This window comes from Dendropsophus ebraccatus, chromosome 5 (genome assembly GCF_027789765.1).
Source record: "Dendropsophus ebraccatus isolate aDenEbr1 chromosome 5, aDenEbr1.pat, whole genome shotgun sequence".
Taxonomy (NCBI): domain Eukaryota; kingdom Metazoa; phylum Chordata; class Amphibia; order Anura; family Hylidae; genus Dendropsophus; species Dendropsophus ebraccatus.
In genome coordinates, this window is record NC_091458.1 from 124341441 (window position 1) to 124357471 (window position 16031).

General features: G+C 37.9%; 1 protein-coding gene across 1 annotated transcript in view; it reads left to right on the forward strand.

Annotated features, from left to right (window-relative positions):
- GALNT17 (polypeptide N-acetylgalactosaminyltransferase 17) overlaps window positions 1–16031 on the forward strand; it is a 214539-nt gene that overhangs the window by 196012 nt on the left and 2496 nt on the right. The window contains exons 7-10 of the mRNA XM_069971179.1: window positions 3088–3273; window positions 3361–3498; window positions 7630–7725; window positions 14067–14234. Of these exons, the coding sequence (XP_069827280.1) occupies window positions 3088–3273; window positions 3361–3498; window positions 7630–7725; window positions 14067–14234 (588 nt within the window). The remainder of the gene's footprint in view (window positions 1–3087; window positions 3274–3360; window positions 3499–7629; window positions 7726–14066; window positions 14235–16031) is intronic.

A 16031-nucleotide genomic window follows, 5' to 3' on the forward strand; every position in this document is an offset into this window, starting at 1 on the left:
TTTCAGGTTATGCAGGAAAAGGCGTGTTTGAAGAGGGCTCAGCTATGTGCAGCAGCAATACTATTTCTTTAACTATTATTTGCAGAAATTCAGAACATTTCAAACGATCCATAAGCCCACTTGAAGTCATGTGTGTCAGAGCAAATTAACTAAAATACAAAAATAGATTTCATATTATTAAGATATTATTAAGAGTAACATGCGCTTAACCATTAAGTAACCAATTAAATGAATTTCTATTGTACACTGCGGAAGATTTTCTTTCTAGCCGATTGTAGGTATAATAAATAAATAAAAAAAGGTGGAATTAATTTCTATATTTGGAACATTTCTGTTTTCAAGATGTTGTGGAGTGAATTTTATAGTATCGCAAGTTAACAGCTTAAACCGGAAAAAAAAATAGCAATCGGTTTTAACAGGTTTGTGAAATTATAGTTAAATGAAAACAGAGATATAGATAGCACAATAGTTGTACACTTTGCATCTAATTTACAAGTAGCAGGTTTGTATTTTGTTATGAGTGATAGCCTGTACATTATTATGGAAGGTGGAGGGTGTAAAACTAATTTCTTTTTATGAAGAGATAAGCAGTAAGCAGCGTGGGCAGAGATGCTGTCATTAAAGGAGTTATCCAGGATGAGATAAAACATAGCTGTTTTCTCCCGGTGCCACTTTTCTTAGCAAACTGTATGTTGCATTGCAGCTCAGGCTTATTGAAGCAAATGGCAATGAGTTGTAATACCTAATGCAACCTCTGCTTCCTCCTCGGTCCCGCTTGCTGCAGTTTCGGAACGGCCTGTCTGAGCTGACAGGGAACTGAATTTAATAGTAAAAACGGTGAAAGGATGGTGAAAAAAGAAAAACTATGTGTGAACAAGAAAAAAATAACGTCCGCTGTTTGCAATAGACACCTGAAAATAATTTTGATGTCTGCGCAGACAACGTCCGTTCTTTTATATATTGTGTGCATTGGATTGAAGTCAATTAAATCATGGCAATAATGGACGTCTTTTTAAACAGAAAAATCAGACATCTTTTCTTTGTTTTTGATGTTGTGTGAACATAGCCTAACAGTGCTCTGCTATCTCTGGCAATCCTTTAGATAATAAACAGAGCAGCATTGCCCACACATGACTGCCACTTTATTCAGAAAGGAGACTTAGACGCCTCCTTCATGTATACAATATGCTTAGAAAGCCTCATTTTATTACATGGTCTGTATATTACTGAGACTGCAATGATTTAAGAAATACAAGCTGGTTAAAGTCAAGTGACATCAAATGTCGACAGAAAAGGTTAAAGTGTTTGTCACTGCCACCATCAATATCATACATTTACTCTGACTAATCCTCCCTATTGTGTTCGGCAACATCTGCAGATGGCATGATTTAAAATGTCATCTGTAAATTATGAGTAATGGCATGATAATGGATGTGTATAATACATGAAGTGTATCCTAAGCATAAATAGGCACCTTGCTATTTGCATTCACATTGCTTATGGTGTAATGTTTTTTTTGGTAAAGATTCACTAATTCAGCTGTCTATCTACTTTACAATGAATTATTCTTAATGTACCATGATGATTGATTCTAAGGATTACCACAGATCAAGTTTTTGTATATCTGTGGAAACTAGACAGACTATTATCTGCTCGCTCACATCTTGGCAGGGGCCTTCTGGCAATGAATACTTCATAGTCTGATAAAGTAAGCAATAAATGACATGTCTATATATTACCTTACTTAATGGAAATCTAAAATCCTCCTGTTGTCAGAATTACTTAGTTTGCATTGGCATTTGTCTAGATGGGAAAGTAACAACAACACAACAATTAAATGGAACACTGTCCAATATTTAACGGCCTGATTTTAAAATCCACATGATAAATATGAAAATAAATTCTATGTCTATACAATCTAAACACTTGTATTTACATGTGCATTATTGTAAGATATTCTATTTTTGCACACAGCAACCACTGACCTCAGCTTTGGGGCCCGTTCACACTGAGCAAAACAGGCAGAAATTCTGAGTGGAACCCGTGCCGCGGACCCCGCTGGGAATCCGCTCGGAATCTCCCCTGCCTCTCTGTTTTAATGTGATGTCTTGCGCCCCTCCACTCTTTGCCACTCCCAGTTCAAATAATTGACATGTCAATTCTTTGAGCAGAAAGTGGAGGCGCGCAAGACATTACATTAAGACAGTGAGGCAGATGGAATTCCAAACTGATTCCGAGCGGGGTCCACAGCACAGGTTCCGCTTGGAATTTCCGGCTGTTTCTCTCAGTGTGAACGGGCCCTTAAAGTCCTGTGAAATTAAAAAATGACAGGAAGATGGGGGGTGTTGGAACATAATAAAAAAGTTTACTTACCTATCCTCATGCCCCCTATCGCTGCTCTTTGGTTTTGCTGACAGCCACTGGCCTCCTGCAGCTCCTCCAGCTGCAACATCAAATACCCAGATGATGGATTGCCCATTTAGCCAATCAAAGACTGGGATGGGACAATGTCACAGTTACTGACTGGCTGAGCAGGCAATCTATTAACAGGGCCGTGATGTTGCAGCTGGAGGATCCAGGCATGCGGCATACCTGTATGCTGTCCGAAAATGACAGCCGGCAGCCGTTAGAGAGACCCCGGAGCACTCCCCCTATGTTTTATCTCCGGAGCGGTGGATCATCTTTACTATTTGTTGATGGGTAACTATACGTATATGTTTATAATGTTACAGCGCCCCCTTTCCTTTCTGTAATGTTTTTGTTTCACTGGACTTCTTTTTTTAATTTTACCATTGCAATGTGACAGATGAAAACTGGGAAGCATTTTGAGAACTTTACCGCATCACCGGGATCCCCACGCCAGTGCTGTCAGGGTAGTGGGGGTAAAAAAGTTCACTCCTCTTGATGGTATATTCGTTTTAAAGGGATTGTTTCATTAAGACAAGGTCTCCTCTTGTAATAAATTTAGCTATGTTTCTATGGCTAGGTTCCAGTAGACAGACGCAGTACTGTCCTCATTACATAATTAGATGGGTTACCAGTTGTGGACAAACACTGCTATTATTGATGAGTATTACTTTATTCCAGGTGTGGCTGTGTGGTGGAAGTATGGAAGTTCTCCCATGCTCAAGAGTGGCCCACATAGAGCGCAAAAGAAAGCCATATAACAACAATATTGATTTCTACACAAAGAGAAATGCATTACGGGTAGCTGAAGTTTGGATGGATGACTACAAATCACATGTTTACATTGCATGGAATTTACCATTAGAGGTATGGTATTAACAACAAAACCAAAACAATACCATACAATTCACTGTATTGAAAAATATATTAAATTCATTTTTTTCAATGTTTCAGAACCCAGGAATTGACATTGGTGACATATCAGAAAGAATTGCTTTACGGAAAAGCTTGAAATGCAAAAACTTCCAATGGTACTTGGATAATGTTTATCCAGAAATGAGAAGATACAATAATACTGTTGCTTATGGAGAGGTAGAGTAACTATTGTTTACATGCAGTTCCTGTAACTAATACATACTCTCTTTTAACACAGTTATCTTGATACATATAGGGAGGTATAAATATGGACAAAAACTGTGATTTGCCCATAGCAACTATTCAAAGCTCGACTTTTATTTTAACAAATTGTGTTAAAAATTGAAAGCTAACCTCCTATTAGTTGATATGGGCAAGAGTTTTTTTAAATACATAATATTAGAATCGGTTAAAAAAGTATGTGAACAAGGTTTTCATGTGGATAGGAAATAAAGGCCTTGGCTTACCTCACCGCTCTCCCCCGATGTCCTCCTATAGGTGTCCAGGTCCACCTCTGAATGACAGCCTGCTTAGCCAACCACTGACAGTGGCGCAGAAGTGTGCAAAAGCCTGCAGTGCAATGAGATGTGCTGCAACAGCTTTGGGCAGGGAACTGGCAAGAGTGCTGAGGGAGGGGAGAAGGCCGAGTGGAAAGAAGAGAAGAGTCCTTGGCTTACCGCTCAATTTGGCTCATTTGGCTCCATAGACTTATCTTTTGCAAGTCAGAGTAAGGGGGGTTCCTGGGAGTAAAGCATGTAGCCATGCTTTTATCCTGGCAAAATTTAGGGATTTGTAGGGTCCATGGTACAGTCGGCCATGATACCCCTAACCGGCCCCTGCCAGATCTGGACCTAGGTTTCAGAGATAAAACCCAAGTTATTCTTCTCCTTTTTTTTTTTTTTCATTCCTTCTAAAAAAAAAAAAAAGGAAAAGAAATGCAATAGAAGCTAAGTTAAATAGACTGGTGCCAATAACAAATACAATGTTTCCTACAAAAAGCCCTTACACAGCTGCATTAGCAAAAAAATATAATACAATATTATATAATACAATTATAATATAATTTATAATAATAAAGTTATGAATGCGTGGATAAAAAAAAAACTTTATTATGCTGCAAACATGACTTGATGGGGTTAATCACAATAGAAGGTGCATAATGCATTTGAAAAATAACATCCATTAAAAAGATTAGCTAGGTTGTACTTTATAGTGAACCTGTTTTTAAAATAGTATGAATGCCAAAGTAATTTAGTACTTCAATTCTAATGGATACAGAATTTTCAAAACTATATATTTGAATACAGAATTTTTAAAACTATATATTTGAATAGTTTAATCTGTTTACTGGAATTAATAGCTGGAGGTTGTGCCCAGAATAGAAATTAATTGTACAGCATGTTCTATTATCCAAATGTTTAGACTAATTGCTTTATGTAAATCTATTCATCTATTCATTGATAGAAATATTAGTTAATGGGGTCACATACATATGTAATGTTTGAAGAGGCTATGTGGCTTCTCCTGATATGTCCTAGTAAATACACACATTCCATGTGAAACAATAATTATGAAACTTTCATCTGTTTTGACTAAATTTTAATTGTTACCAATTGGAGGCATAGTCCTATCCTGAAAGCTTTTAATTGGATAGTCTCAGTTAGTATAGTGACATGCCCCCAGTGGCAGAGCTACCATAGAGGCAGGGTAGGCGGTTGCTATGGGTCTGTGCAGGAGGCAGACTGGGGAAAAGATAAGAGTCTCCTGTGTCCTTCTGCTTAACCCCTTATGTACTGCAGTGTGTAAGTGGCTCAATGTTTACTTACACGCTGCAACACAAAAAAAAGGGTTAACAGGCAGAAGACAAAAAAAAAATTTGCTTCCCTGCACTAATAACCCCTGACCTCTGTACTCACTGCCTGTTGTGCAGAGGTCAGGAGTTATCAGTGCACCAGCAGTAGAGCAAAGATTTCCTTGTCTTCTGAACATTGGGTCACTAACACACTGGAGTACATAAGGGGTAAAACAGAAGGTAGTCTGCTCCTGCACCTATGTATTTATCCATAAGGGCTCTTAATGGGCCATATAGTTAAATACAGTGGACTAACAGGGCAAGCAGCAAGTGCTGCTCTGCCAGTCAATTTTGTGCCTTTGGCCACAGGAGATTCTATTTTTTGGCCGGAGTGTGAGTACATGCAGTGTATATGCAGTGCTTCATGTTGTGCGTAGGGGAGGGGGCTTGCAGTTTTTTGGCTATGGGGCCCCGTGAATCCTAGCTACGGCCCCCATCTAGTAACCTAGTAGGTTATTTACTCATACATTTCTCCTAAAAGTATGAAAGAAAATGCACACAGAGCCATAAAAAGCTGTTCCAGAACTGCTATTGTTTATTGGGAATGCATATATTTAGTAAAATAGACATGTCAGGAAAAGCTGCAGGTGTCAACAGTGGGTTAAATTACAACAAATTTGTAAAAATGGCACACATAGCATATTAAATTAAGGGCAACTCAGTGGACGTCAGGCTGGTTTTTTTTTGTTTATTTGTTTTTAGATAGCCTTCATTGTTAAAGGGGTTGTCTAGCGAAAAATGTTTTCTTTCAAATCAACTGGTGTCAGAAAGTTATATAGATTTGTAATCTACTTCTATTTAAAAACCTCAAGTCTTCCCATACTTATAAGCTGCTATATGTCCTGCAGGAAGTGTCTTATTTACATTCAGAAACAGTTCTCTCTGCTGACATCTCTTCCCATGAGAGGAACTGTCTAGAGAAGTAGCAAATCCCCATAGAAAACCTCTCCTGCTCAGGACAGTTCCTGTCTCAGCCAGAGATGGCAGCAGAGAGCAGTGTGTCTGAATGTAAATAAAAAAACACTTCCTGCTGGACATATAGCAGCTGATAAGTATGGGAAGACTTGAGATTTTCAAATAGACGTAAATTGCAAATCTATCTAACTTTCTGACACCAGTTGATTTGAAAGAAATTCTTTTCCACTGGACAACCCCATTAATGATTTTTACTGATTTTATGATTTTGCAAACCTTTTTGGTTTGATAAGTTTTTTTTTTTTTGCTTCATTGACAACTATTGATTGCTAACATATTACTGCATGAGGGTATATGCACCACAAAGTAATTCTCGCAGAAAACTCTGTGCGGAATATGGCACTCGTCCCCACACGCTTCCGCTTTGCTCTCCAATGGCTCCATAGACTCCATTCTATGGTCGAGCGGATTCCGCTGTCCGACCAAAGAATTGGCAATGTCTTTTCTATGGATGGACGGCGGAATCCGCCCGAGCATATAATGGAGCCTATGTGACAGTCCGAACGTCAAGTGGGAGCGCGGGGGAGCAAATGGCAGATTTTTCCATGAGAATTACTCTGTGTGCATATACCTTAACTTATCAAAGGGTATTTCTGTAAACAACCGGACTCATACATTTTTTTTTTTTTTTTTTTTCATTTTTGCACTATTCCAACTAAGTTCCTGCTGCTCAGCACTTCCAGGCAAATAGACACTCTACCAGTCACGGGCTGCAGTGGTAGTCGTCTCAGCCAACAATTGACTGTCAGACTATCTGCTTGTGACAGGGAATAAAAAGTAGTGAGCAGCAGGTCCTGGCTACAGTCACCATGGTTGTGGCAGTGACAAGCCTGGTCATACATTGCTGGAGAACTGCTTTAGAAATAGAGCTCCTCTTGCTTTTAGAGGAAATTTTGGTTTGGCTTCAGGGTATTTTATTGGGCCATTCAGGGTGCTACTTCCAATAGATGGCACTAGCAAAAGAGAAGAAGAAAGGGCACTTCCTAGTGCAATATTGTATGTTCAGGGGCACATTAGTGCCTTCAGAAAGGCACTTCTGGATGTTTATACCGAAACGTGTCGCTACTACAAATAAATTTCTTTGTTTTGATACTTGGTCTGAAGTGGCTATATCCATATCACAACTGCTATTGCGGTTTTAAATCGATAGTCAACTTCAGGTGATTGCAATACCTGTGCTCCACAATATTGAGGATTGTTTTACGGCTTCTTGAGGCCTGCAAGGAGCCGGTCTACTTCTAAAAGATGGCACCAGACAGCTTTCTTCCAACTTGGGGAAAGCTAATTTGCATACTCATTTCCCAGGCTACATTGCCCGTCTTACAAAGACACATTATTACCTCCGAGCCATGTTGAACATCATTTTGAAAACACTGTTCCATTTCAGCAGTCACTAAGCAATAGATCAATTTTCCAAACACTTTAAACTGTTCTTTAAAATATAAAAAAAAATAAAAACCCTTATGTTCTTGTTTTCACAGCTACGGAACAACAAAGCTAAAGATGTTTGTCTAGACCAAGGCCCACAAGAGAATCACACAGCTATCATGTATCCGTGTCATGGATGGGGCCCTCAGGTTAGATCACTTTCTCTTTCTTTTATGGTTCACAGTTCATCAGCTAGAGTCACATATAGATGATTATAAAGATTTACACAATTGAGCAGTAATAGTTTAGTTATTCTAGAATAACGAACTTGTCGTAATTGCATTACTTTGGGGCTTGTTTATAAAGCATAACTACCCATAAAACCAGTGAAGTGATATTATTTCTGACTTGTGTCAGCAAATCTAATTATCAGATGCATCTGCGGCGGATTCATTAGCTCTATTAAAATAATGTAATAGTAGGAAACTGCCGATTTAGAAACAAACAAACCAGTTCTTATTAGTTTGCTAATGTAAAGTTTATTTTATATGTGTAACATTTCTGTGTTTTTTTTCTATTACTGTCTAATATGTCTTGAAACTATTAGAATAATTATTGTACATAAATATTAATATTTCCTTTACATTTTATTACTATGAGAGTGCTGTATGCTTGTAAGGACCTTGGTCTGGTTCCATAAACGCATTATGCAGGCTTTATAATTAGAGCTATAAGGATCTATATGGCTATGTTCACACAATGTTATATGGCTATGTTCACATAACGCCAAAAATAAATAGAGAAAAGGCGTCCGTTTTTGCAATTTAAAATAACATCCGTTTTTGCCGCGATTTAACTGACTGCAATGGCAATTAATCGAAGTCAAAGGAAAGACGGACGTCCAATGCACACAATGTATTGAATACCGGACGTTTTTACATCATTGCATAATACGGTTAGGAACACTGGAGATAAAAGTAGGTTTTTTGTTTAACAGAACGGGGCACTTGATAAAATTATGAATATACACGGGGTTAAAGGTTTACCGTCAAAAATTTATACGAGGTTAATGATGGAAAGATATGGTATAATCCTTCCGGGATATAGAAATAAATGGGAAACTGATTGTGGTCTCACTTTGGAGGATAGCTGGGAAGAAATAGGAAGAAACATTAGGAAAGTATCTTTTAATATGGAGCATAGGTTAGTACAGTTTAGAATTCACTATACACCACAGTTCTTGTATATAATTGGGGCAAGAAATAGTTCCTCCTGTAATTATTGTAATCAAGAAGGGGCTGATTTGGTTCACTTATTCTGTCTCTGTCCTCAGAGTAGATTGTTCTGGGATGGAATTGAAGGTATGTTACGGAGTAAGGGTTTAATGACTGAGACTCTTTCCCTAGAAATGGCGGTTTGGGGTGTATCACCTAAGGAAAAAAAGAGACAGAATCTTCTGGTAAAATTGGTATTTTATGCAAGGCTAATTATACTGAGAAATTGGATGAGCGATAGGTTGATATCAGTGGATGAATGGGTTAACCAGGTTAATATTATTAAATCTCTGGAATGGGTAAGGGCGAAAGGGCAGACTCCTAGAGAACAAGTGCACAAGAGATTCTGGAGTGGCTGGTAAAGGGTGTTTTTTTTTTCATTTTTTTTTTTTTTGCTTCTCGCAGTCTGGACAGGGGGGGGGGGGGTAAAATTGCTCAAATCATGATTTGATGATAAGGATTATGTTTTTGTAATTATGTAATTATGTATTTATTATTCTGTTGAGGAGATGGTTATTTTTTGGGGGTAAAAGAAATAAAGAAATATTAGATTTAAAAAAAAAGAAGAAAAAAAAGGAAAAAAAAATTACATCATTGCACTAAGAGGAGGCCAGACAACTAAATAACGTCCATTATTTTAGACTCAAAATGACAGATGTCATTTTAAACGGAGCAGAAAAAATGTTGTGGGAACATAGCAAATTTCAGTAAAGAACGCATGCTGGTTATAATGAAATCAGTGTCCATTCTTTACTGCAGTGGTGGCATTGCATTGAAGTCAATGCAATGCCGCCCGCTGTGTTCACACATCGTTGTTTTAACGCCCATTCTTTGGAACGGGTGTTAAAGTAATTGGCATGTCTATTATTTCAGGGTGCTGTTTAATGAACAGCATTCGGAAATAATAGCTGTTCACCCAACGGAAAGTGTGGGGGCGGCCGTACTTTGCATTGAAGTGAATGGTTAATTTATTTGTGGGCACACCCGATGGTGCCCACAAATCAATAGTAAAAAAAAAGAACAATCCTGTCGCTGATGCAGAGGTATCGGCTGCAGGAACGTGCTGAATGCCCTACATAGCAACGGACGCTGTTCTGTGAACATAGCCTAAGTGTGTAAGTTCACATCATGACAGGCTCAGCTAGGTCAAATGATTGTCTGGTAAATGATTGTTTTGCAACTCACCCAATCACATTTTTGCCCTTATTGGCAGTAACAGTTATTTAAACTATTGATATAGATGGCTATGGATAGATGGCTATGGATTAATGTGCTTTTTGGGAACATTCTGGGAACATTATTTCAAGAAAATATTATTTCTAAATAAAAGCTCTTTTCTAAATGAAAGATCCTTTGTATGGCTCTCAGTTGAAGATTTTAAACAAGGTCGACTTTTTTCTCGATGATGTCGGCACAAATGATTGCTCTTTGTCAAATACCACTCTATGGATGTTTATTATGGTTGAAACAGTCCACTTTTATCAACTTTAGACTAATGTGAAACCAAATGAACATGTCATATGAGTTTCAGAACTCAAAGTGTCAACAAATTCTCTAACCCCACCCCCTCTAATTCTCTAACCCCACCCTATTTTAAATCATAACATAATAGAGTAATTATTTCACATCAGCAATACAGCTATAAACATTCCTACTTCTGATGCGCCATGCACTACGAACTTTAAGGAACCTGTAAGTGGCTTTAATGTGTGCAGAGCTGTTTCAGTGTAAGCCGCCCCACACACTTTAGTGTCCCAGGAGCCGATATCAGACTGCTGCCTGCCATTAACCCTTAACACACAACAATCTAAAGTGATTCTGGCATTTAAGGTAGTCATTGACAAGAGAAGTACCTGACACTGAATGATCAGGACCTCTGCAGTGTGACTGTGTGAGTCCTAATCAGCTTCCCTGACTGCCGGAGGCCTCATAATTACCTCCATGTGGACCAATCGGCCATCTGGTCATAGAGTCTGCCTGAGGCAGACTCTATGAGCAGCGCACTGATAGTACTGATCAATGCTATGCAATTCCATTTATGTTAAATATGATACCAATAAAAGCTATAGATCATGGCAAAAAAAGAGCCCCCAACCAGCCCTTTGGGTGAAAAAATATAAGCATTATAGCTGCTAAAGATTAGCAGCAGAGCACTGCTTTATTGGGACATAGACATCCATGCTTTAATGACCTTTGGTCATGAAGGGTTTAAAAGATGACTAGGTATCTAAGAGTTTCATTGCTCAATATGGTTAGTAAAGGAAATGTGTGGCCCATAGAAAATGTTGTGTTACACTTCTAGCAGCTGGTGGAATAGTGTGATGCAGAGAGCACTTGCAACCATACACCACTTTTTTAAAGGGGGTTTTCTTGGCTTTTATTTTGATGCCCTAAGATGCTCTATGCATTTGGGAGTGTTCGTACCTGGAATTGAAATTTGTCGCATTGAAGATTATGCCATCTATATAAAAATTATAGAGAACCACTTAATGCTGCTCAGATAGATTGAATGCTGTTTTAAGAGATGAATGTTATTTGTGGTATTAGTGGCTTTAGTATAGAGTATAGGTTGCCTTTAAAAAAAATATTTTAGTCTTAGGCTATGTTCCCAATGCGTAATAATATTGGAGGAAGGTGGCCGTATTGTTAAATAGATGCTAATAATGATCATGATCAGTGGGAAGAGGGAACATAGCCGTATTCTGGTAGAACATCTTTTTTTTAGTGTCAACCCCAAAGCTGATATTTTATATATTAATTGTGGTTTTATGCATGACCTGCATAAAAAGTGTACAGATGTAGGTCTCTATATGTAGGCCTACACATCATTACAAAATTTAACCCTCTTAGCATCAATACATATTACCAAACTTCTAGTAGTTAAGTGACAATCAATATTACTCATTCTTATTCATATGTGGTTTGCTTTTGTGTTGTTGTTTACAGATGATGCCGCAGTGTTCTGTGGTTGGCATACATTAACTCTTGGAAAATTCTTTCTTTGAGCAGCCCCCTTATATACTTAGTACAAACTTTTACTGTATATTTGAACTCTGTCCTACTGATTTTCCACAGTGTTAAAATGTTTCCGAGTTCCCAATTCATAATTATTTAGAACTGCTGTTTAGTAAGTAGCAACCCAAATATGTTCAGGTCGTTGCTTAGCAATACTGGCCAAGATGAGCAAATGATGCAAACGGATCTTCACGCTCTGGAGAGCAGAATATGTCACTATCATTCAGTTGACATCCGGGGGGGCTCATATTATTACACTCCACCAGCTCTTCTGCTCCTCTACATAAGAGGAGTAACTTGTGGGATATGAAGAGCACATGATGCAGAGTATTATTAAACCATTTCATGAAAGAGCCCATTGATGCCAGGATGTCCGGGTCAAATTAATGCAATGTTCCTCCCTGTCTTCTAAGAGCCATAGCGCTTTCATTTTTCCATCTACAGGGCTGGCTGTGGTTTTTTGTTTTTTTTTGCATCATGATCTCAATATCATATTGGTATAAAAGAAAAATTTGGATCGCTTTTTATTAATTTTTTCCTGATATATAATTCTATCAGCAATCCTTGTTTTTTTTTTTTTATTTGTTTATGCCGTTCCCCGTGCAGGAACAATAATGTTATATTTTAATAGAGTGAACAATTCCACGCGCTACGATATGTAATATGTTTATTTATTTTTTTACATATTTTTATTTTTATAATGGGCAAGGAGGTATATTAAACTTTAATTGGGGGGGTATACGTTTTTTAAAAAAATAATACTTTAAAAAACTTTTATATTTTTAATTACACTTCTTTTTTTACTCTTGTATTTACTGTAAAACATACAATCATTAGATTGCATATACTGATCTATGCTATCCAAAGAATAAAGCAGTCAAGTTGAGAGCCTTTTTGCCATGGAGAAACTTTACATGCTGTATAAATATTTATTTTGTTACCAGTCCCCAAAATGTGGTGCTAATTTAGAATAACAAGGTTTAGATATAATTTCTATATTTATACATATAATGGATTGTTATACCTGCTCTGTTGTCTCGGCTCTAAACTACACAGTTTTCTATAAACTTTTTTTTCTTTTGGCAAGAAGATTAAATCTATCAACAAACGGCTTCATTATTTTGATAAGTAGTCATCAATAGCTCAGTAATTACTTATTGGGCATAATGAATCACATTAATTTTAAATATTATGAGCTGCATTTGATCGTGATAGCCTTATCAGGCAGAAAAGGGCTGACAACTTGTGGAGAGATATGAAATACTGTATGACACTTCATTACTGGTGTAACTCTGAGCCTGTAAACAATGAAATTATAATAAAGATTTGCATCATAGGTTCACTTTATATAAAAAAGATGTTGAAATCTTTAACCCTTTCATGTCAGCAATACGTGTATAAATTTACCTTGCACTGATGCCCCTTGCAGCAGGAATGTATATATACTTGTATGTATATATTTTCATACGTGCGGGACCGCTGCAAAGGCCATGCACATATCAGTGTTTCTGGAGCTGAGGATAATGAAAGGCAGCTGCGATCCCGCAGCTACCTGTCATTAACCACACTATGCATTGCAGAATTTAAAGAGTCAATGACAGTATAGGAACCTATTACTGATCAGAACCGATCAGGCTATAATAGCCGAAGCATTGCACATCTGATGTGATATTAAATTTGGAATCCTTTGGAAGTTCTGTCTTCTCCTTTGTTTTGGACTTATGATCTTCCAGGGTCCGGTTTGGTGAGACGTGCACCCACCTGCAATAACTTTCTTCTTTATCTGTGCTGCTGTGCCTTTTTTCCTTTTTTTGCTGACTGATCGGGACCGCCATGCTGCGGGGGTCCCAGTTACTTGTACCGACAGGCAGGGGTAAGCCACTTACCTCCGCCCTGTCGGATCGACAATCTGTACAAAGAGTCTGCTCTCTATGTACAGATCACTGATAGTGCTGATCAGTGCTATGCTATGGCATAGCATACATCAGTATATGCAATTTAATGAAAAATTTTAAATATTAAAAAGTGTTTAAGTATTTTTTTTAAAAAAACTTATACCCCCCACCCCAATAAATGTTTAAAAATACCTCCTTGCCTATTATAAAAATATGTTAAAAAAATGTAAATAAATAAACATATATATTGTAGCATGCTGTAATTTGGGGGATATTAATGTTGTTTTTTCTTTATTATACAGCATGTACCATCCAAGTGTATCTTCTTTATACAATTGTAATGCTATTTCATTTATATGTTAACAGCTTGGAAGATATACAAAAGAAGGCTACCTCCATTTGGGTACTCTAGGGAGCACAATTCTCTTACCAGATACTCGCTGTTTGGTGGATAATAAAAAAAGTAAATTTCCCCAACTTATGGATTGTGATAAGGTGAAAAGCACACTTCATAAACGCTGGAGCTTTATACAGGTGACTATCATTTACTAATGCTGGTCAATGACAGACATGTTTGTAATTTCCTTAAATATATTAAATGTTTGAAAATTTAGCATTCTGACAATTGAATGCAAATGTTATCAATTGAATGCAAATGTTATCATAATAATTTTAATTTATGTTGAGTTTAAGTTAGACTAAATATAGACTATTTTATTGGTTTCTAAGAATCGGTTATCAATTATAACATTATCAAAACAATTTTGGTCAGTAGAGGCAGGCAATTTATGAAGACTCGACCAAAGCATTGTATTATGGCTGTCAAAAAAGTTCACAAATAACGAAACTGTTGAATAAAAAGAAAAAGGAGAAAGTTTCACGACTGATGTCACAGAGATATAACAAAGAGACACGGACAGTGAACCCTAGGCTCAGCCGCACCCACTGTCTTAGCCCACTTGCCGCAACCTGCCCTAAATGGCAGCAATCAATTGGGCGATGGTCTCAGGCCTGGATAGGTGTAACAAATAATACAGACAAGATGAACAAACACAATAAGAGATTGGCCTGCGGTCAAAGGTCACAACGGCGGGCAGGAATGGAAAAAGTCAGAATCCACAGGCTAAGTCACAAGTCAGGTGAAAGGTCAAGGCAGGCAGCATGCAAGTAAACAGAGCAGGGTCAGAAATACATCAACAGCCCACAGGAGACCCAGCAGGCAAAAGACTAGTTCAACAGCCGTCAAGGTACAGGCAGACACAGAGACCTTAAATGGAAGCCAGGAACCCTGTACAGAAGGCGATTGGACCACAGACAGAACAGAAACACAAAGGGGATGAAGAAAACAAATGTCATTCAAAACCAAAACAGAGGTTAACTATTAAGTGGCCAAAAGGGAACTCAGCAGAGCAGACACGTATTGGGCAGGGAAAAGAATTAGTAGAACAGAAGGAGTAAGACAGAGTACAACCCCAGCTCAGAATGCAAGCACAGAATAAACACAATTTATGGCCAAAAGCAGATTCTCGGTCGTACTTTACGCATCCAAAGACCGCGCCAATGTCCCAAAAGATTTAGTCATAACAGAAGGAATGAAAGAAAAAAAAGGCAATTAGCACTGAAAAAGTATGAAGATGACGTGAAGGTTAATCTGTCAACCCACATTCCAAACTGCTGTCGCTGCTAGATAGCTTGTAGGTCAAGGAGACATGTATCCTTTCATGTATCCATCTGGGGTTCAAGTATGTAAAAAAACAGCTTTTATTCTCATGTACTAAAGGCCCTATTACTAGAGATGAGCGAACCTGCCGGATTTCTGGTTTGTACGAACCAGAAATCTCGGCATCTGACTCCCGCTGTCTGCCGACTCCGTGCAGCGGGTGGATACAGCGTAAGGAACGCCTAGAAAACTGAGATACAGCCTATGCCATCTTACAAGGGCCGATTATCGTGCAAAAAATCATTATATTGCTTGAATATAAACGATAATCGTTCCGCGTATATGTAGGCAACAGTCGAAAAATCATTTGTGTGTCTTTGATCGCATTATTTACGATGACCATAAAATCATTGTTAATAGTTCACTGAGTGTTCATTAACTGTATACATTGTTCGCTGTTTTGCTGGGTTTTGAAGGAGTGAACGATCATAGTAACAATCATAGCAACTATCGTAGCTAATGACTTTTAGGTCATTCGTAAAAGCTCTTGTTTGTCATAATTTATTGTGTATCAGTTAAAAATGTTTTTTTTTCATAGGACCTTAAGGGTGTGTTCACACTACGGAATCCAGGCGCATAACCTTTTGCGGATTCCACCGCTCATGCCTGTG